At 38.4% G+C, this 22,202-nt stretch overlaps 1 protein-coding gene across 1 annotated transcript in view; it reads right to left on the bottom strand.

The window, feature by feature from the left end:
- Window positions 1-1,418: 1,418 nt before the first annotated feature.
- LOC118400963 (kit ligand-like) overlaps window positions 1,419-22,202 on the bottom strand; it is a 39,868-nt gene continuing 19,084 nt past the window's right edge. The window contains exons 2-9 of the mRNA XM_035798021.2: window positions 11,890-11,997; window positions 10,124-10,180; window positions 9,775-9,927; window positions 8,757-8,952; window positions 7,724-7,824; window positions 6,895-7,007; window positions 6,683-6,734; window positions 1,419-6,533 (exon numbers count right to left, since the gene is read on the bottom strand). Coding sequence (XP_035653914.1) covers window positions 6,704-6,734; window positions 6,895-7,007; window positions 7,724-7,824; window positions 8,757-8,952; window positions 9,775-9,927; window positions 10,124-10,180; window positions 11,890-11,997 — 759 coding nt within the window. The 3' untranslated portion in view covers window positions 1,419-6,533; window positions 6,683-6,703. The remainder of the gene's footprint in view (window positions 6,534-6,682; window positions 6,735-6,894; window positions 7,008-7,723; window positions 7,825-8,756; window positions 8,953-9,774; window positions 9,928-10,123; window positions 10,181-11,889; window positions 11,998-22,202) is intronic.

Consider the following 22,202-nt stretch of genomic DNA (forward strand, 5'->3'; position numbering starts at 1 on the left):
TGAATTTTTTTCCCATTCCTCCTTGCAAAACAGCTCGAGCTCAGTGAGGTTGGATGGAGAGCATTTGTGAACAGCAGTTTTCAGTTCTTTCCGCAGATTCTCGATTAGATTCAAGTCTGGGCTTTGACTTGGCCATTCTAACACCTGGATATGTTTATTTTTGAACCATTCCATTGTAGATTTTGCTTTATGTTTTGGATCATTGTCTTGTTGGAAGACAAATCTCTGTCCCAGTCTCAGGTCTTTTGCAGACTCCCATCAGGTTTTCTTCCAGAATGGTCCTGTATTTGGCTCCATCCATCTTCCCATCAATTTTAACCATCTTCCCTGTCCCTGCTGAAGAAAAGCAGGCCCAAACCATGATGCTGCCACCACCATGTTTGACAGTGGGGATGGTGTATTCAGGGTGATGAGCTGTGTTGCTTTTACACCAAACATAACATTTTGCATTGTTGCCAAAAAGTTCAATTTTGGTTTCATCTGACCAGAGCACCTTCTTCCACATGTTTGGTATGTCTCCCAGGTGGCTTGTGGCAAACTTTAAATTACACTTTTTATGGATATCTTTAAGAAATGGCTTTCTTGCCACTCTTCCATAAAGGCCAGATTTGTGCAATATACGACTGATTGTTGTCCTATGGACAGAGTCTCCCACCTCAGCTGTAGATCTCTGCAGTTCATCCAGAGTGATCATGGGCCTCTTGGCTGCATCTCTGATCAGTCTTCTCCTTGTATGAGCTGAAAGTTTAGAGGGACGGCCAGGTCTTGGTAGATTTGCAGTGGTCTGATACTCCTTCCATTTCAATATTATTGCTTGCACAGTGCTCCTTGGGATGTTTAAAGCTTGGGAAATATTTTTGTATCCAAATCCGGCTTTAAACTTCTTCACAACAGTATCTCGGACCTGCCTGGTGTGTTCCTTGTTCTTCATGATGCTCTCTGTGCTTTTAACGGACCTCTGAGACTATCACAGTGCAGGTGCATTTATACGGAGACTGGATTACACACAGGTGGATTGTATTTATCATCATTAGTCATTTAGGTCAACATTGGATCATTCAGAGATCCTCACCGAACTTCTGGAGAGAGTTTGCTGCACTGAAAGTAAAGGGGCTGAATAATTTTGCACGCCCAATTTTTCAGTTTTTGATTTGTTAAAAAAGTTTGAAATATCCAATAAATGTCGTTCCACTTCATGATTGTGTCCCACTTGTTGATTCTTCACAAAAAAAAATACAGTTTTATATCTTTATGTTTGAAGCCTGAAATGTGGCAAAAGGTCGCAAAGTTCAAGGGGGCCGAATACTTTCGCAAGGCACTATATATATATATATATTTCTGTGCACTACAAGGTATACTGCATTTCTTTATATCAACATTTATATAATGATCAGCAAATACAACTCAGTAACACTGCATATTTGGATAAGTGTACTTTATTCATATCATCATATATATATATATATATATATATGTCTGTTTTCATTTATACAATAATACAGTAAACAGTAGAGTGTTGCCCAGCTTTCACCTGGGTCACAATTACATTTTCTTTTGGCACCCAGACTTACTTCCTGGAACACATAGACACAGAATTCCTCAATTAAAATTCTAACATTAGAAATATGGAATTATATTTTGATTGTGGGAGACTAAGCTAAACACCACTGTTCAGGGCACAGCTATGTTTTCAACCAAAATAAGCTAAAGAACATATCAGAACTGATACCATAACATATTTAAGGCTCTTTAATTTTACCGTTATTTTACCAGGTAAGTTGACTGAGAACACATTCTCATTTAGAGCAACGACCTGGGGAATGGTTACAAGGGAGAGGAATGAGCCAATTGGAAGCTGGGGATGATGGTATGAGGACCAGATTGGGACTTTAGCCAGGACACCAGGATTAACACCTCTAGTCCCATGGGATCTTTAGTAACCACAGAGAGTCAGGACACTCCTTTAACATCCCATCGGATACATGGCAACCTACACAGGGAAATATTTTTTTAGACCAGAGGAAAGAGTACCTTTACTTACCTACTGTTCACCTAACAACTTTTTTGCACTATCGGTTAGAGCCTGTAAGTAAGCATTTCACTGTAACACCTACATCTACACCGGTTGTATTCGGCGCACGTGACAAATAAACTTTGATTTGATTTGACCACCTACTAGCCTCTCCACCACCACTTCCAGCAGCATCTGGTCTCACATCCAATACCAACTCTGCTTAGTTTAACAGGCAAGCCAGCAGTGGGATGCTGATGACATTTTGTTACATTACTCTAAAATTGGCAGATTTTTTTTCTCCCACCAACAATCTACACACAATACCCCATAATGACAAAGTGAAAACAGCATTTTAGAAATGTTAGCAAATGTATAAACATTTTTTAAATATTTGCTATGAAACTTGAAATTGAGTTCAGGTGCATCCTGTTTCCATTGACCATCGTTTCTACAACTTGACTGGAGTCCACCTGTGATAAATTCAATTGATTGGACATGATTTAGAAAGGCCTCACAGTTGACAGTGCATGTCAGAGCAAGAACAAAGCAATCGGGTCGAAGGAATTGCCCGTAGAGCGCCGAGATAGGATCGTGTCGAGGCACAGATCTGGGGAAGGGTACCAAAACATTTCTGCAGCATTGAAGGTCCCCAAGAACACAGTGGCCTCCATCATTCTTAAATGGAAGAAGCTTGGAGCCACCAAGACTCTTCCTAGAGTCAAACTGAGCAATCGGGGGAGAAGGGCTTTGGTAAGGGAGGTGACCAAGAACCCGATGGTCACTCTGACAGAGCTCCAGAGTTCATCTGTGTAGATGGGTGAACCTTCCAGAAGGACAACCATCTCTGCAGCACTCCACCAATCAGGCCTTTATGGTCGAGTGGCCAGACGGAAGCCACTTCTCAGTAAAAGGCACACGACAGGCTGCTTGGAGCTGGCTGAAAGGCACCTAAAGGACTCTGACCATGAGAAACAAGATTATCTGGTCTGATGAAAGCAAGATTGAACTCTTTGGCCTGAATGCCAAGGGTCACGTCTGGATGAAGCCTGGCACCATCTCTACAGTAAGGCATGGTGTTGGCAGCAGCATGCTGTGGGGATGTTATTCAGCGGCAGGGACTGGGAGCCTAGTCAGGATCAAGGGAAAGGCAAAGTACAGAGAGATCCTTGATGAAAACCTGCTCCAGATTGCGCAGGACTTCATACTGGGGCGAAAGTTTACCTTCCAACAGGACAACGACCCTACGCACACAGCTAAAACAACACAGGAGTGGCTTTGGGACAAGTCTCTGAATGACCTTGAGTGGCCCAGCCGGAACCCGGACTTGAACCCGATCTAACATCTCTGGAGAGACCTGAAAAAAGCTGTGCAGCGACGCTCCCCATCCAACCTGACAGAGCTTGAGAGGATCTGCAGAGAAGAATATGAGAAACTCAAAAATATAGGTATGCCAAGCTTGAAAAGTCATACCCAAGAAGACTCAAGGCTGTAATCGCTGCCAAAGGTGCTTCAACAAAGTACTGAGTAAAGGGTCAACACTTATATAAATGTTATGTCTGTTTTTTTGTATGCATTTTGTATAAAAATCTGTTTTTGCTTTGTCATTATGGGGTATTGTGTGTCGATTGATAAGGGGAAAAATCTATTTAATTAATTAAAAAAAAAGGCTGTAATGTAACAAAATGTGGAAAAGTCAAGGGGTCTGAATACTTTCCGAATGCAATGTACATAGGGAATAGGCTGCTATTTGGGACGCAGACCTATAGCTCTGTGTTCATAGGCTCTAAGACGGACAAGAACATAGGTGATTCCACCACATTTCTGTTCACAGCTTAAACCACGTTTCAACTCATCGCAATATTCATACAATATGTAAAACACCTGTAAACCTTCTGAAGTTAACTCTTTAAAAGCTTACATTCATGTTTTGTTGTGGCAATTTTTTACATTTTTTTATTGTATCAAGGGGGATATGAAAAATAACACTCTTGTATCTTTTAACAAAACAACACTTACTCACACCAAGCATTTTCAGCTGCTCATGCTGAAACTGTCACTTTATGAACACCAATGTGTTTTTTTTAGTTTATTTTTACCTACACTCCATTTTGCATGATAAAAACAAACAGAAAAGTGCAAGAGGAAAATGTCCCAAATACACTTGGTGAAATAAACAGGTTTTACCATTTGAACCGTTTCCTATAAAAAGAGTACAACAGCTAAAACATTACATGCAGGCAGGATTTTCTAAATTAAACTGGAGTTTAATGCATTTTTCTGTCACATGTTATTTAGTGTAGAATTGCATTATAAGAGCCCGGTGTTGTGGAGTATAAGTGTTCAAATGAAGGAGGGTTATTGCTCTGACTGTGTCCTGATATTTAATATGGTTTACACTTAGGGTCCATTTGTTTGGATAGTATCAACATTGTGTATTGAAATGAGGGTAATGGGTTAACATATAAGGGCCACAATGACAACACAAGTTGTTTCCATTGGTGTGAGATCATTACAACCAGTTGGGCAATGATTCAACACTCTCTAGGTATGGTCCACAACACTTTCTAGCACTTTCTATACCATTGGTTCACGGTCACAGAGACAACCAACACCTATCAATGAGACGGGTTCTTGGTCTCAGGTCCTCCATGTTGCTGTTTTTTTCAATGGTTTGCCTCAATTCTTAGTAGTCTCCCGGTGAGTTGGTGAAATGTCATACAAAACATTTTGGGTATAATCGAATGATGGCCATGACTGCGGACCCAACTTTTATCAGACTAATCTTCATAATTAGGCTGCAATATCGTAGCCTGAGTTGCTGAGTACAACAAGAGTACCACACCATTTTGATAGACAGTGGATAAACTGCTAGACACTGTCCTCACAGATCATATCACTTTTCTAAATAATGGTGAATTTTAGAGTCTGGTCCTCTACAAACTTTGATATATTCTGGCTTTTGACGTGCGTGTTAAGAAGATTTTCTAATATTGTTACCTCAGAAATAAACATTTTAGCTCACTTTCTGGTATAGGTTACTGAAGGTTATTTGGAACAAAATTCATTAGGGTACTTGGTTACTGGAGTGACAAGTATATTGTTCAAGTAAAAATGTTTCTTGGCTCAAAGGCCGTCATTGAAAATAAGAATATGTTCTTAACTGACTTGCCTGGTTAAATAAAGGTAAAAAAAAAAAAAAATTAAAAACATTTCAATTCATATCTTTGAACCACTTTAACACATTAAACTGTACAGCTGTGTACATGCAACATACATAATATACCTTATGGGTGGTGAGGATGCAATATACCAGAGCGGAGTTATAATGTAATTGCAGAATCTGATGCAAAACTGGTTTACTTGAGGCTAGACCACCTCTTTCTTGTGCGTTGAGGGCATAGAAAAACCTTATTGTCAGTTATCAGATCCTCAATGTCTGATCTAAATCAGTATGGATATGTAAGATTTACCCTTGATCTACCATTGATTGCTATAGGGACAATCATTTTTTACTGTATATAATGGGATAAATGAAAGTTAGTCAAAGAAGCACATTTTTTGTTACATTTACAACTCCAACAAAAGCCTTTCATACAATCCATTCATAAGCAATTAACAACACCATCATACATACATCATTCTATGGCTGTCTTAATATAGATAACGCATGTGTTTATAGATTCCAGTGTGCTGTTTAAGGAGGCTTTATGCATTGCAGAATAATGAGTTATGTAGTCTTTATAAACCACCCTCGTAGACCTTTTCCTGCTCATGTAGTATTTCTATAGATGAGCTGAATCACTGACAGTTTCTTTCTCCAACTGCAGCAATATTATGCTGTCAGCATTCCGAGTAAGCAAATAAATAAATACATCACACAACCTCATCCCTTCCGTACGTCCATAGCAAAAAACATCAAATAAAACAGATGGTTAAATCTGAGAATATTTATAGATAACTAATTTCAAAATAGATTCTCAGGGAACGTCCAATGGAAAGCAAGATGGAGAAGGAAGTGGAGTGGAATGCTGCTGAGAAGAAGTTGAGGAAAGTGAGGGCAGGGCGACTAGAGGTAGTCATTTATGCTTCAGTCCTAATGAAAGAAAGCCATTTATAGGTGTGTGTTCTATGCTGCGTTCTTGAGTAGAACCAGTGTCCATGCTCCAGCCAAACCTACAAAAAGTGCAAACGGGGGAGTGCTTGTGAAACCAACATTGTCCCGTGAAGTTCACTGTGTTTTGAACAGTTATTGGAATCTCCAGATGTTTCCATGAGAATCACACTCTCCTTTTCAGCTTCATTTGATGAAATTTGATAGTAGATGACAGGTTAATATACTCTCGCAAGAACAACTCCCAGCTTATTGCAGGAGTGATAAGACAGCACATTTTTGTGTGCCATTATCTGGTTCTGGTATGAGAAGACTGTCAGTTTCTGGACAGGAAAGAAGCAAGTCTTTCACCGTAAGAAATGTAGTTTTATGTTTGCTCGTTCTTTCTTAGATGACTCCTCTGTACACCTAAGTAGAGAGAGAAAGAAGTGGATGTATAGTAAATTAGTGTTCATCTTTACATACAGCGAGCTAAGAATAATTATCCTAGTTCCATACTCTTTGTTGTCAAAGATGGTTTTCCATCTCTGAGGTCACATTGATATGAAAAATCTCACCAATTTCCAAGGATTGAACAATTACACTGCCTCAATGATGTTCAATCTGTTCCTGTAATGGACAAAACATGTAGCATAAATCTATTGACATATCTAGATACAAATTCACCTCACCACAAAACGACTCATTTATTTTGGCACACGCAAACCTGTCAGATATTAAGATCAGTGAATTGTTAGATTCAATTAAAAAGATGAGTGAATGTCTTTACTTTTCAGAAATGTCATCTAGTGGAGGTGCCAAACTCTCTTCTGTTCCTGTGAAGAGGCCTCCTTCCACTGATTTCAGTTCATCTGATTGATGTTGGTTGCTCCTGGATTTCACCTGTTAGATAAGAGTAATACTTTGTTAAATGCCCAGTGCATTCAAAAACTTAATTTCCTGTGTTGTACCTTATATGTATTTTCACACTGAGATTGGAATAATACTGTGCAATTGTGAAAATTATGATAGTTGTTTGAAAAGACCACCTGAAATGTCTACTTGTTATGGTGGGATGGAGTTTTGGCCTGCCTGGTGACATCGCCATGCTTTAAATTAATTAATAAACTGATAAGAAAGAGTTCCAAACCTCTCTGCCAACAACATATAGTTTTCCCCTCCCCACCCAGACCACTCCCAGACAGTCCTAGCTAAATTCTTGCTTGAGAAATTACTCTTTGCTAAAAAGCCATTTTTGTTTATTTGTTACTATTTTCATTTAAAACAATCACAGTAACGTATTTAATTGTTACCCAGAAATGATGTCATATTTAAAAAAGGCTGCGTTGGACCTTAAAACACCAAGTTAACCCACAAACACAAACAAAGTCAAATTCCCTAACAAAAATACAAAAGAGGAGTCAAAGTAGCAGTTACTGGGAAAGTTACTGGGAAAGTTACTGGGAAAGTTACTGGGAAAGTTACTGGGAAAGAAACACCCACAGTCACAGACAAAACAACCATCAAAGACCAAAAAATGTACTTGCAATCAAAGAGATTGACAATTGCCAACAGTCAGGTTCTAAGTTGCAGGTCCTTAGTGTCAAAGAACAGCTCACCTTCCACACAAACAGAAACACGATGGCCGCAATAGGAATTACAAGTAGTGACAGGAGGCTTCTCTCCACTACTTCTGGCAGGAATCTCAGAGGCTCTTTCCCTGTAGGGACAGAAATGTTATCGAAAAGGTGCAAGCAAAGGAATCATATGAAATCGGACCATTCAAACCATTTGTATTTGAAAGCTGGCAAATAATTGTAATATATATATATTTTTTTTATTTCACCTTTATTTAACTTCTTTGGGACTGGGGGGGCAGTATTGAGTAGCTTGGATGAATAAGGTGCTCAGAGTAAACTGCCTGCTACTCAGGCCCAGTTGCTAATATATGCATATTATTAGTAGATTTGGATAGAAAACACTGAAGTTTCTAAAACCGTTTGAATTATGTCTGTGAGATAATACATATATTATCACCTAATGTTGTGTTAGATCTTTTTATCAACTTCTTATGAACACTACAAGTTTTGAACTTCTATTTGCAATTTATGACCTGTAGGCCTCAATGATCTGAGCTCATACAACTCGTTTATGAGTTTAAAAAAGCATAATGTATCGATTAGTTTGACAATAACAAATACTTAGATGAAACATATTGTGCTATTTATCACAGACTTTGTGTCAAAGTTTAACAAGGACTCTCTCCTCCTCACCAGTGTCATGATCAAAGATATTATCAAAAGCCTCACATACAGTATATCGTTTGGCCATTGTGCTGCCACAGAATGAATTGTGAGCAAGGGCACAAAAACATTTTTTGATCAGAGAGAACTTGTAAATCGGTCAAAATCAACAGGAACACAGCAGGAGGGTTAATGGAGAGGTACTGGTGCCCATCCACCAAAGAAGACAAATAGTCGTTTTTAATTCTGGCATATGATAACCACCACATTATATTTTAGACGACTTAACAAGATCCAAACAGAGCTGACTCCTATGACCATATCAGCATTGACCACTATCTGAATATGAGCGAATGCAACAATGATGTAAGATAACATTTACACTTAAAAAAAACACTTCAACATTTACCTGATGTGGGGTATTGTGTTGTTATTGTAGTTGCTGATGCCTTTGTTGTTGTTGGACAGGGAGGTGGATCGCATTCTTCTGGCGAATCTCTATTCCAACGGGCCGTGTTTAGAAAATCTTCAACAAACTGAAAATAGTGTCCTGTCTGCCATTTTTCGTCTCTATAGTGGCACTCAAAATCAGACGTGATCACCTCCTATGGATAAAAAAAGGAAAAGATAATCTCAATGATGTGAAATTCAAAACATAAGCATGTTAGCTTTAACTTTCCCCCTCACAATGGTGCTCTCATTTAGCGATGCAGCAAATATTTCAAAGAACACAGCTGGGCAGAGATGTTTGAGCCCAAAATTAAGACATATAGGACAAGGGGGACTTAACTATCCCTATTGGATTATGAGCGAAGTTAATATGAGTAATATGCTTTAACAATTTATTACATCTGCATTACGAACATATTTCTTCACTCTCATGAGACTACAAGAGATCCCCAGGTCCCTTTGTGAATACCTGATCTACCTGACAGATGACCCAGTCCTCACAAGACATTATTGCTGACAACTCAGATGTGAGCTGAGGTGGTCACTGGGATATTTGTGCTAAGAACTTTTGTAAACTTGTTTATTAATTTATTCCAGTCTCTTGTATTTCTCTATTTCATGTCAATGGGCCAGAAAGAATTGCATGAATGTATGTGTTATTGGCCAGCTCCACTAGAAGCAGCTAGGTAGTCATCCCAGTCAAAGCCTCTATCCAACAAGTCCTTAGTCAATTCAGTCTTCAATGTTTTGAAGCAGTTGACGTGTTCAACTAACCCATTGCACTATGGGTGGTATGCTTATTGCAATAATTGTAATTGGTAAATGACATATTGGTATCATAAATATTATATGGACAGTAATGCACTTCAAAGGTGCATTTTTGAATAGCCATAAACATGTGTCCTCATCAAAATAAACCTGTCATAGTAGCTATCGCAGTTACATTATTAGTATTAGAACCAAAGCACCAAACGTACCAAGTTCTTCATGTGATATCGCGTCTCTTTCAGCATTTCGATCAATATGCTGATATTATATTTGTTGGATGAAATGTTTCCAAACTTGTCTGCTAATCCCCGTAAACTGAGTTCCAAGTGGAAAACATTTAGCGTGACCCAACACATTCCACCCTGAAAAAAGAAAACAATAAAACAATAATCAGGACATAAGAATCATGGCTACTGGACAGTTTTGACATTTAAAAATTATAGTCCACCCTCTAGAAAAGTCAGGCATCTCAGACATTGAAATTTCCTAGGAAATACAAACATTTGAAGTTATAATAATAAGTGTAATCATGCTATTGAGAAGAAAACAAAATCTTACCACTTCTTTTGGAATATATGTCACAGGAATCTTGTAATCTTTAGGTATATTTTGTTTCTGTTCAAAAACAGACAATATCAAAACATTTTACCAGAAATGTTTGTTACCAAACTACTTACTGATTTACATGAATGCAAATTAGTGTTGCACAGTATATCACAACATCTATACTTTTTTGATACTAGAACATGAAAAACTGTTACTGTCGTCACTTTTCTCAAATGTGTCTCATGTGGTATACTGATTGAGAGGATCAAGTCTGCCTGTCAGTGCAGCCGATGTCCCATTAGCACGAGCGCACCATTCATGCAACATGTTGACTCCCCACTCATGCTGCACAAAAGTTAACACACTTTAATAACGCAAAAAGGCATGTTGAAATGTTGATACGGTTAATTACTTATTGTAAAACAATGTTCATACAGGCTAGAAAACCTTACAATACAAGATGATACCGGTAGCTTCCAGCTTTGTAGGCTAACTTTCCTTGCTAGCTTACAGATGACGCTGAAATCAATTCACTATCCTAGTACTTTGTTTGTGATGCAAAATATGATGATTTCAAAGCTAATTGTCACCAAAAACTTTATTAATTGACTTAATCATCTCCATCCAAAGATACTTTCCCTCTTCGTCTGTCACGTCTCTTCCTCACCGAACGAAGTGGTTCTGTAGCTCAGTTGGTAGAGCATGGCGCTTGTAACGCCAGGGTAGTGGGTTCGATTCCCGGGACCACCCATACGTAGAATGTATGCACACATGACTGTAAGTCGCTTTGGATAAAAGCGTCTGCGAAATGGCATATAATAATATAATAACTAAACTGACTGTGTGGGCGTGTGACTCATCATGAATGACGTCATTACTGGGTTTAAAGAGACAGCAGGCACTTTTACAAAAGAAGAGATTGCTACTTCTATGAACATTTTGTTGATCGGTACAATAAAATAAGTCCCAAATGGAAGGGAAACAGATTGTCTGTTATCTGTAGCCATATGAAAGCAACAAAAACACGCTCAAAATTCAATGCATGTACAATATGCATATATCCAATTGAATATATATTGTATATATATGTATTGTGGATAGACCGCCTAGACTACATCTTGATTTCCCAGTTTATCAATAAAGATTTACAATTCAAATAAATGATTCCCATTATGTTATTTAGTTAGATTGGTAAAAACAAAGCCAAATTAATTGTATAATTTATTCATTAATGCAAACATAGCTGGCCCTGAAACATGTCTACATCAAATTTAAAATGTAATGATATTGAACTCAAAAGATTCCCAACTATTGAAGAGAGCAGTAGCGGAATGTATCTGTCTGGATCAAGTGCCATTCTGTGACTTTGGCTAATACGCCTGTTTTGCCGTGGTATCATGATGGTATCGAGTATCGCAATATTAAACCTGGTATCGAAGTAAAAATTCTGGTATTGTGACAACACTAATGCTAATGCAGGAAGTCCAACTGCATTACAATACGCATTAGGATAATAAGTGGTATTAGGAAACAATGACTGAATCTAAATGGATCAATGTATCAAAGTATAAAGTTCAAATGAATTGTGTGCAACTGGCATTGCAACAATGTTACGCATAAGCCTAATGGTTGATTTCGAAAGTATCCCTGGTTGAGAATAAAACTACATACTGGCAGTAACTGGATCGAGACAGCGAAATGCAATAAGAGCATTAGCCAAAGAGCTTTAATTTGCAGTTTTGGTGGCTTGAAGTAGTAAGTACTTCCGAGGACCTTACCAATAGTGAAATGCTTGTGATGTCATCTGTTACAGCATCTCCAAATTCACTTGAGTGAACTCCAAATGTGGTGCACACCAATAAATGGACACAGATGCGTATCCAAATCTGAAAACCAAGAAAGACAAACACAACATCATGAGAAATGTCTACAGATAAATATTCTATTAGCGTAACTAGCTGTTGCCTACAATTGAAGAGTTTAATTTCAAAATGCTATATATCCATTTTCAGAAATGTTGGTATATTAGCTTTTATTGTTTTAAAGACATTCTTAAATAGATTGGTGTGTGTTTTCACTATCTAATTATGGCATGGGGTTGTTAAATGACAGACGTACTGTATTTGTTTAAAATCTGTCACTTGAAGGTTTCATTTCAGAGAATGTAAGGTGTGCGTAACTGGTGACAGGGAAGTCAAACGCAGGAGAGCAGAACTAGGTAATAGCCGGAGCAGTTTAATTCCAAAACCAATGGCATCAAGAAAATAACTTGGGTACAAAACCAGACGTGCACCAGTCAACATGTGCACAAGCACTTACAAACAAACAATACCACACAAAGACATGGGGGGGACAGAGGGTTAAATACACAACACGTAAGAGGTAATGAAAACCAGGTGTGTGTGAAAACAAGACAAAACAAATGGAAAGTGAATTGGCGATGGCTAGAAGACCGGTGACGTCGAGCTCCAAACACCGCCCGAACAAGGAGAGGACCCGACTTCGGTAAAAGTCGTGACAGAGACAATCATGTATTTTTGGGGGGCAAAATGCTACTTTTCCACCTGACTCACTGATAATTGTTTTATAGAGAACAGTACAAATGATACATTTGTGACAAATATTATACTTTTTATAATTCAACACAGATATGAGATTTGTATGTAAAACGTTTTACATTTGAGTAATTTAGTAGATGCTCTTATCCAGAGCAACTTACTGTAAGTGCATTCATCTTTAGCTAATTGGGTAAGACATATCACAGTAAAATATACAGGATACCAACATTTAATTCCAGCTAAACAATGAATATATAGCGTTTTGCAAAAGAACACATTCTTATACACATCTAAAATCTATGAATAAAATATATGATAAACAATCATTTCTATAGAAAAAACATAGCATTTTGAAATAAATGATTGAATTAGACATAATCCACTAAATTGATCAAAGGTAGCAACCTGACACTTAAAAACCATCCTAGGCATGAGAAGAGAAGAGCATGTATCCACACAACTTTATTTTCACCATGGTGATGATACTGTTCCCTTAGAAGTCTGTCTTCAAACACTAGGCTCCGTAAAATAGACGGTGACAGACCATCAGTGCTCTAGTCCTTTCGAGACACAGCTTGATTGGTTGTGGTTGATTGATATGGTTGTCATCAGCTAACTTGGATGCTTCTCTTTTGTTATTATCTAATTGGCCCACTTCAATTTTCTGAATTGCAGCCTTGGTATCCAGACCAGGCCTTTCACTGTCTAATGCCTGTAGTGTTCCAGGGAGGCCCGTGTGACTGTCTTCCTACACCTCGCCCCTGGGGCATTCCCTCGCTCCGGTCACCCTTTCCCCCATGACAGTCTGAGCATGTTATGGGCAATTCCACAGTAACGGAATTACGCTTTGACCCAGTATTTTCACTTTTAAATGTATGCCAAAAAACCCTCATTGATTTTAAAGTTTAACAAGCCATAAAACTCTTTGAACAAGGACTACTTTTAACAATCGCCACTGAAAAATGTACAAAAACTAATTTAGTGATATAAAGTTGCAGATGCAAACTTTGGTAATGGAATTATGGTCAAATTTCCCTCAGGGCAGATAACTGTTAAATATCTGCGCCGAATTAAGATTCAACGATGTCTGAAGAAAGAATGGGGTGTCAGCTGTGACACCTTGAGTTTGAAATAATCTCGCTAACACTTTATTTTAGGAGTCTTTATTACAGTGCAATTACATGTGTAAATACACTGTAACAAGTATTGTAATTAAGTTGTATACTTCAGTTACACTGTAATAACAACATGTAACTGGTGATAATTGCAGTCTGTAATTACAGGGGTGTAACAAATGCTTGTTACCATGCTTGTTAAATGTAAAAATGTTTACGATACCATCCCAATGCACCATATTTCAGCGTTAGCCAATTGAAAACCGACCACCTCATTGAGACAACTCTGCAATAAAGGTCAGGCAAAAACGGGTTCAAACAGTTGACATAAAAATACTTTAAATTGTTAAATCATTTAATGTTAATTTGAAAATGGGTCAGTTATTTTAACCATCAATTACATTTTTTTTTAGACACATTAATAAACAGTTATGGTCAAATTGTGAGAGAGTCATTCGTGCTTGCCAAATTGTAACCCTATGAAGCTTGTTTGAATAATGGTTTATAAATGCACTTAAAAATGTCATTAGACAAACTGTCAATCGTGTAACATTGCAAGGGTTTTCACTGTTGGAACATTCTCACTTTTGGATGGGATGCATTGGTGCAATTATTTATTTATCTAAGGAATTAAGGCATCATGTCAAGATCTGCCCATCTGCGCAACACGTTCGGAATAATGGCGACCTCGAACATGCCCAAGTGTTGAAACTGACTCCATGTAACAGTGTGTAAAGAACGGGATCGAGAAGGTTGGTGTGCAAATTCCAGACATGAAAGATTGCTTTAAAAAACAAGGTGGTGTGTCAAATGTCAACACACGAGACAGAAAGTACATTTTCATGTAATATGTTTAGCTTTTTTGGATACATTAATTCTTCCTTGACGATTTAGCGTAGGTAGTAAGCTAGCGTTTGGTAGCTAACTGCAGCTAGATATCTATCAAACGTTAGCTAGTTTTAGTTGGGCCTACCAACTAGGCTAGCTAGTTAGTTAAAGAATAGACTTTCCATGCAATCTGTTTTTTTGTTGTTGGATTAGCTAGTATGCTAGCTAGCTAGTTTTATAACCTTGACTTGCTCACTAGCTACCTAAAGTTGGCAAATATGCTATGATTGCTAGTCACTAGCTAGCTAACGTTAACTGGGTTCTTCCCTGAACCTTTTTCTAAGGGTATCTGTTAGCTAGTTACTTGTGTCAACACAAACACTATTGTTGCTAGCTGGATAACGTGAGAACTAGCTAGCTATGTGCATAAACTACAGAAATCATGAGGATGATAACTTGGGGTAATGAATAGTGTCTATGCTAAATTGTCATACATTCATCTTCTCTACCACAGATTCCCACAAGGTCTCAGACTCCAGGATGGGAAAATGCTTACAAGAAAGAAACAGATGAGGTCAGAGACAGAGTTGTCCCTTGTTACTTGTAATGTTAAAAGGGGAAGAATAAGACAATCCCAAAAATTAGCTAGCTATCTAGGCTACTCACCATAATTTAGGCTAAAGATTTGAGTCACCACTAGAATAGTTGTTTTTGTGTTATAGGCCTATATCTTTGTTTAATCTAATTAATACAAATGTTAATCTAACAATACAAATCTGTATTATCTCGTAAGTAAATAAGTAATTATATAGATATTGATCATAGCTCACTATAAAGTTACACTTACTTTAAAATAGCTAAATCCTGTGTAACCAGCAACAATCTTGTACTTTTTCCGATATTAGATATGTTCTCCGTGGTATATTACTGTGTTTATTTTCTTACTTGGCCGGTGCATTCAGAAGCTGACGATTAGATTGTCAGAAAAGGTAACGTACTTTGTAGGTACATACTAATTCAAAGTACCCCCTCAAGATATCCTCAATTTTAACAAGCTAAATCCTGTGTAACACCTATTAATTGCATTGTACATAGTCATTTTCCTCATTTTTGATACCAATTTTTGGGTAATTCCGTTACCAAATTGGTAACGTAATTCCGAGATTTAATCACTGAATAATTCATAAACAAAATTGTTATCAGTAAAAACACTAACTAACTGGTAGGTCTGCCTTTACGTGTTACTTCAGTGAACTTCCATTATCCTCCCTCCTGAGGGAGAGAAATTAGAAAATATCTTAAAGATATGTGGGTTTTTGGTCACGGAATTTCAAGACCGTATTTCTTAAACTTACAGAAGGTAGACAATTTCTCCAAAATGAAATATAAATGTTTACATTAGTTGGTAGTGGTCTTTAAGTCAACATTATTGTAATTTGATGTATTTCTGATACCTTAAGACTTTCTGGTAGATGTTTTCTAAAATGTATGCACACATGACTGTAATTGCTTTGGATTAAGGCGCCTACTAAATGGCATTTATTATTATTATATATTCAGACCCCTTTTCCATCTGTTTATCCAGAAATCAAAGTCTCAACTTATGGCACTTTTTTTACATGGAAAATGTTTTAAACATGTATCTATGCCATTTCTCAAAAACTATAGACTCTTAGCTTTCATTTGACATGCTCCTATGAACTTCAGATGTTGGTGCTCATGGGTCCTTTTCGATGGAAATTCCCTTATGCAACAGACCGACCTGACCCACACCTTACCCCCTCATAGCCCAGACAAAAACCCAATATTAGGAAGGTGTTCTGAATGTTTTGAGCATTGTGTATATTATCAAGGGGCGGTTGCACCAGTTGGTTGTAAGTGGGTCATAACTCTACATCCAACGTAAAATGCACTCAATGCCGGACCTACAAATTTGACTTGTGGCAACACCTGGGTGTAAGCCCGTCTAGAGGTATGACTGGGCGTAGATTGTACGCCTAGTAGAGAGCAGGCGTAGGTTTTCAAATTGGGACTATCGTCGTCATGATACGCACATAAATTAATAGCAATCTATATTTTCAAAAGGATGTGAGTCTCGTGTTCATATTTCACAACCTCCACATAGTTTTTGAGTTGCCTATGAGTCGATAGCAATATGAACCTATGTTCGCTGCTCTGGCCCCCCAATGGTGGAACAAACTCCCTCACGACGCCAGGACAGCGGAGTCAATCACCACCTTCCGGAGACACCTGAAACCCCACCTCTTTAAGGAATACCTAGGATAGGATAAAGTAATCCTTCTCACCCCCCTTAAAAGATTTAGATGCACTATTGTAAAGTGGCTGTTCCACTGGATGTCATAAGGTGAATGCACCAATTTGTAAGTCGCTCTGGATAAGAGCGTCTGCTAAATGACTTAAATGTAAATGTAAAAAAATACACCTGATTTATTCTACATTATAGCATTCTGCCCTTTTCTGATCAGTGATAGATTAGCAAACAAATAGATTAGCTACCACCACTATTTATTAGACCAGCCAGAGATAAAATAACCGCATATATGCTACAGACGGAGATTCAGTAAAATCAAATCAAATTGATTGATTATCCGACAAGTCAAGAGCTTTTGGTTGGGATAAAGGCTACTACGCGTGTGAAGAGCAAAATAATCAACTTTTAGCAAAGTCTTCTGACCAGTGCTGAACAAGGTAGACTAAAGATTATGATCATGAGCACTCACCTCAATATAGCTAATTTTCACGAAATATCCAAGCAGAGATTCAGTGAAAACATTTGACATATCAAGATGAGTCCCCACACTTGTCTCAATCAATCAAAAAACGGTGGTGAAATGATACACTGCATGACCAAAAGTATGTGGAAACCTGCTCGTCAAACATCTCATTCCAAAATCATGGCATTGATATGGAGTTGGTCCCCCCTTTTATGCTACAACAGCCTCCACACGTCTGGGAAGGCTTTCCACTAGATGTTGGAACATTGCTGTGGGGACTTGCTTCCATTCAGCCACAAGAGCATGGTGAAGTCGGGCACTGATGTTGGGCGATTAGGCCTGGCTCGCAGTCGGCATTCCAATTCATCCCAAAGGTGTTTGATGGGGTTGAGGTCAGGGATCTGTGCAGACGAGTCAAGTTCTTCCACACTGATCTCAACAAACCATTTCTGTATGGACCTCGCTTTGTGCACGAGGGCATTGTTATACTGAACCAGAAAAGAGCCTTCCCCAAATTGTTCCCATAAAGTTGGATGCACAGAACTGTCTAGAATGTCATAGTATGCTGTAGCATTAAGATCTCCCTCCACTGGAACTAAGGGGCCTAGCCCAAACCATGAAAAACCTCCCCAGACCATTATTCCTCCTCCACAAACTTTACAGTTGGCACTATGCATTGGAGCAGGTAGCGTTCTCCTGGCATCTGCCAAACCCAGATTTGTCCGTTGGACCGCCAGATGGTGAAGCGTGATTCATCATTCCAGAGAATGTGTTTCCACTGCTCCAGAGTCCAGTGTACACCACTCCAGCATGTGTGTGGCTGCCTGGCCATGGAAACCCATTTCATGAAGCTTCTGACGAAGAGTTATTGTGCTGACGTTGCTTCCAGAAGCAGTTTGGAACTTGGTAGTGAGTGTTGCAACCGAAAACAGCAGATTTTAATGCGTTACGTGCTTCAGCACTCAGTAGTCCCGTTCTATGAGCTTGTGTGGCCTACCACTTCGCAGCTGAGCTGTTGTTGCTCACTTCACAATAACAGCACTTACAGTTGACCGGGGGAGCTCTAGTAGGGAAGTAAATGTATGAACTGAATTCTTGGAAAGGTAGCATCCTATGACGGTGCCGCGTTGAATGTCACTGAGCTCTTCAGTAAGGCCATTCTGCTGCCAATGTTTGTCTATGGAGTAGGCATGGTTGTGTGCTCGATTTAATACACCTGTCAGCAACGGGTGTGGCTGAAATAGCCAAATCCACTCATTTGAAGGGTTGTCCACATACTTTTGTATATAGTGTAGTTGACCACACACGGCTATTGCTTTAAATGATTTAAGACTTTGGGAGTTTTGGTAAGCAACCATTTGATACATGCCTTCAATTGCATTAACCTAATTTATTCCAACATTTTCGCCATTCAGTGATATTCGTACTCCCAGTAATTATTTATTGATCCATCCAGTTGTAGTTATGAAAACGTGCATGCATAGTGGTGGGCTTTGCAAAGTGATGGGCGAAGTGACAGCATCGCAATGTTTAGAAATGCCACAAGGATGGTATGAATGTACATTGCTTATGCCAGACTTAGCAACCATTAGTCTCATTTTGATTGTTGCAACAGGTGTAAATTCTGATCCCGAAGTCGGACATAGCTATGCCCAACCTAGCATTTAAGACCAACTTATTTACACTGATGTGCTATTAGCAAAAAGCATCATCACTTGTACCCCAACTGATGCATGGGGTTTTTACATCTGCATTTACCCCATTGGACACAAAATCCTGATTGTTATTATTAATAATTTTATCATACAGATGAATATATAAATAATAATAAAATGTTTGTTGTTTCTATTACAAAGTATGTTATTGCCCTTTTAAGGACATTGCCCCTTTAAGAGCTCTGTTAGTAGCTACACCTAAGCCATGCTTGAAACTCCATGCTACACAAGCAGATGAAGGAGTAGAGAAATAAACGTGGTAGCAATAAACTGTTATCCCTCTTTTTTTAACAAAGGACAAAACTATTTTCAAAAGGTAAAGTCCCAGGTTTAACCTGCTAGGTAAAGTCCCCCCTTATCTCAGCTCGCTGGTCACCATTGCAGCACCCGCCTGTAGCACGTATGTCTCTCTGGTCACCCCCAAAACCAATTCTTCCTTTGGCCGCCTGTCCTTCCAGTTCTCTGCTGCCAATGACTGGAACGAACTACAAAAATCTCTGAAACTGTAACGGCGTTCTTCGTTTGTAGAAAGAGAGTCGGACCGAAATGCAGCGTGGTGGTTACTTATGTCTTTAATGACATGAAATAACTGATACAAATAAGAAAACAACAAAACGGAACGTGAACCTAATTACAGCCTGAACGTGAACCTAATTACAGCCTATCTGGTGAAACTACACAGAGACAGGAACAATCACCCACGAATTACAAAGTGAAACCCAGGCTACCTAAATACGGTTCCTCATCAGAGACAACAAGAATCACCTGACTCTGATTGAGAACCGCCTCAGGCAGCCAAGCCTATACTAGACACACCCCTAATCAACCACAATCCCAATGCCTACAAAAACCCCAATACGACGATACAATAACCCTGCACAATAATTACTGCACCTGTACATAGCCCATCTATAATTTAGCAAACAACAACCTCTTTCCCTACTGTATTTATTTATTTATTTAGCTCCTTTGCACCCCATTATTTCGCTCTACTTTGCACATTTTTCCACTGCAAATCAACCATTCCAGTGTTTTACTTGCTATATTGTATTTACTTCGCCACCATGGCCTTTTTTGCCTTAACCTCCCTTATCTCAGCTCACTTGCTCACATTGTATATATACTTATTTTTCTACTGTATGTTTGTTTTACTCCATGTGTAACTCTGTGTTGTTGAATGTGTCGAACTGCTTTGCTTTATCTTGGCCAGGTCGCAATTGTAAATGAGAACTTGTTCTCAACTTGCCTACCTGGTTAAATAAAGGTTAGATAAATAAATAAATAAAATAATAAAAAATCCACAATCAGGCATGTCAGTTCAGTGCACACATGGTAACAGAGAAAATACAATATTTGAGAATACATATTTCGTAGAAAAGACATGCTTCTGTCTGGAGATTTTATTGCGGATCTACAATGATCTCAAAAACAATCTCTCCACAATCCGTATGAGGAAAATCTGTTGCAGTGGCGGAGAACTTTATGCTTCAAACAAAGGAAATAAAATCCAGGTGTTGTGGTCATTATTTTACAATTAGCTATACCACAATTGAGCAAAAGTTCAAACTACTTTTGGTGTTGCACTTGGTCTTAAAAAAGTGTCACGTGAGGCAGGAAAATGCCAGGCCCTGGTGGAACAGATGCCTGGGGACTATACACAGTGGCAAACCGTCACTGGTAAGATTAGGAAATGGGTATAATAGCATCATACAGTGGCTTTGACATCTGGCTTTGGATAAACTGAGAGAACACAATGGTGTCAGAGTCTTGTGAGGGATGTTATGAGGGCTACTTCAGAGATTCAGCATGAATTGAGATTCTGTTTGTAATCCAAAAAAAATCAGATTGGAATGAAAAATTATCAAGACAGTATAATAGTTCAGGGAACAATATTAATGACGTAAGTCTTGCAAAAAAGACCCCTTAGGGCAAATCAAGTTTGACATAAATAGTTCATTATAGACTTTAGGAGCATTTTTATAAACCTTGAATACACTACAAGTTCGCAATTTCCAGCTGTGCATTTACTGCAACAGGATTATCAAATTAAGATCCACCATCTGAATATGATTGGAATTCGTTTCCGGTAACTGCTGGGGTGAAGTGATCTTATCTGTAATTTGCATATTCTGGAGGACATTCCTGAAATATGATAAATGAGTAGTTTAGAGATGGTAAAGTTATGTTATCACTCAAATTATTCCGATTAAAGTTTACTGTAAAAACAAGGTAGTTACATATGATATAGTTGTTTTTAACCAAGAAACTTCATGTATATTAAAATCCAGTAGTGTATAACCTTTATAAGTACTATGTAGTTACAATGTAACAACTTTTTCAGACACTACCCTTACTAGGTTAAATTAGGAGACAGGAGAGCACTAGGTATAACAATCTTTACCAACCCACTCTTTAATTACAATATTGTTACAAGTGAATATAAAAATATAAATATATTGACAATGTACTTACCCAGGAGCAAGCAACATAATGTAAAGTGAAGTGCCATTTTGTATTACTTGTAGTTACAATGTAACAACCTTTGCAGGCAACAGGCTAACCAGGAGAAAAATAACATTTTCCCGTTTGACTTTTCTAATATGGATTTGAAAAATATTCATATTCAAACTATTAAAATTCAAAGCAATAACTATTATTAACACGTAATAACTAGTTAGTAAAACATATGCACACAGGTTTGTAAAGCAAGCTATCATTTCCACTCTTTTCACTAATAGTAGGTAACAGCTAGCTAAGCATTGGCACAATGTCAACACGTTTTCCAACACGGTCACTGGTTTAATCAGGAAGTGCATAGAGGATGCTGTCGCTACAGTGACAATTAGAACATATCCAATCCAAAGAATGCGGATGAATGGCAGCATGCACGCAAAACTGAAAGCGCGAACCACCGCATTTAACTCTGGTAAGTTGACTGGGAACATGGACAGGTACAAACAGACCATCCATGACCTCTATAAGTCAATCAGAGACAAAAATACATCATAGGGAAAACTTCAATGGCTCAGACACAAGACGCATGTGGCAGGGATTCCAGACAATCACGGATTATCAAGGGAAAACTAGCCACGTCACAGACAGACATTGACGCCTCACTCTCAGGAAAACACACCGCCGTC

Source organism: Oncorhynchus keta, chromosome 22, assembly GCF_023373465.1.
Source record: "Oncorhynchus keta strain PuntledgeMale-10-30-2019 chromosome 22, Oket_V2, whole genome shotgun sequence".
In the NCBI taxonomy this organism is placed as follows: domain Eukaryota; kingdom Metazoa; phylum Chordata; class Actinopteri; order Salmoniformes; family Salmonidae; genus Oncorhynchus; species Oncorhynchus keta.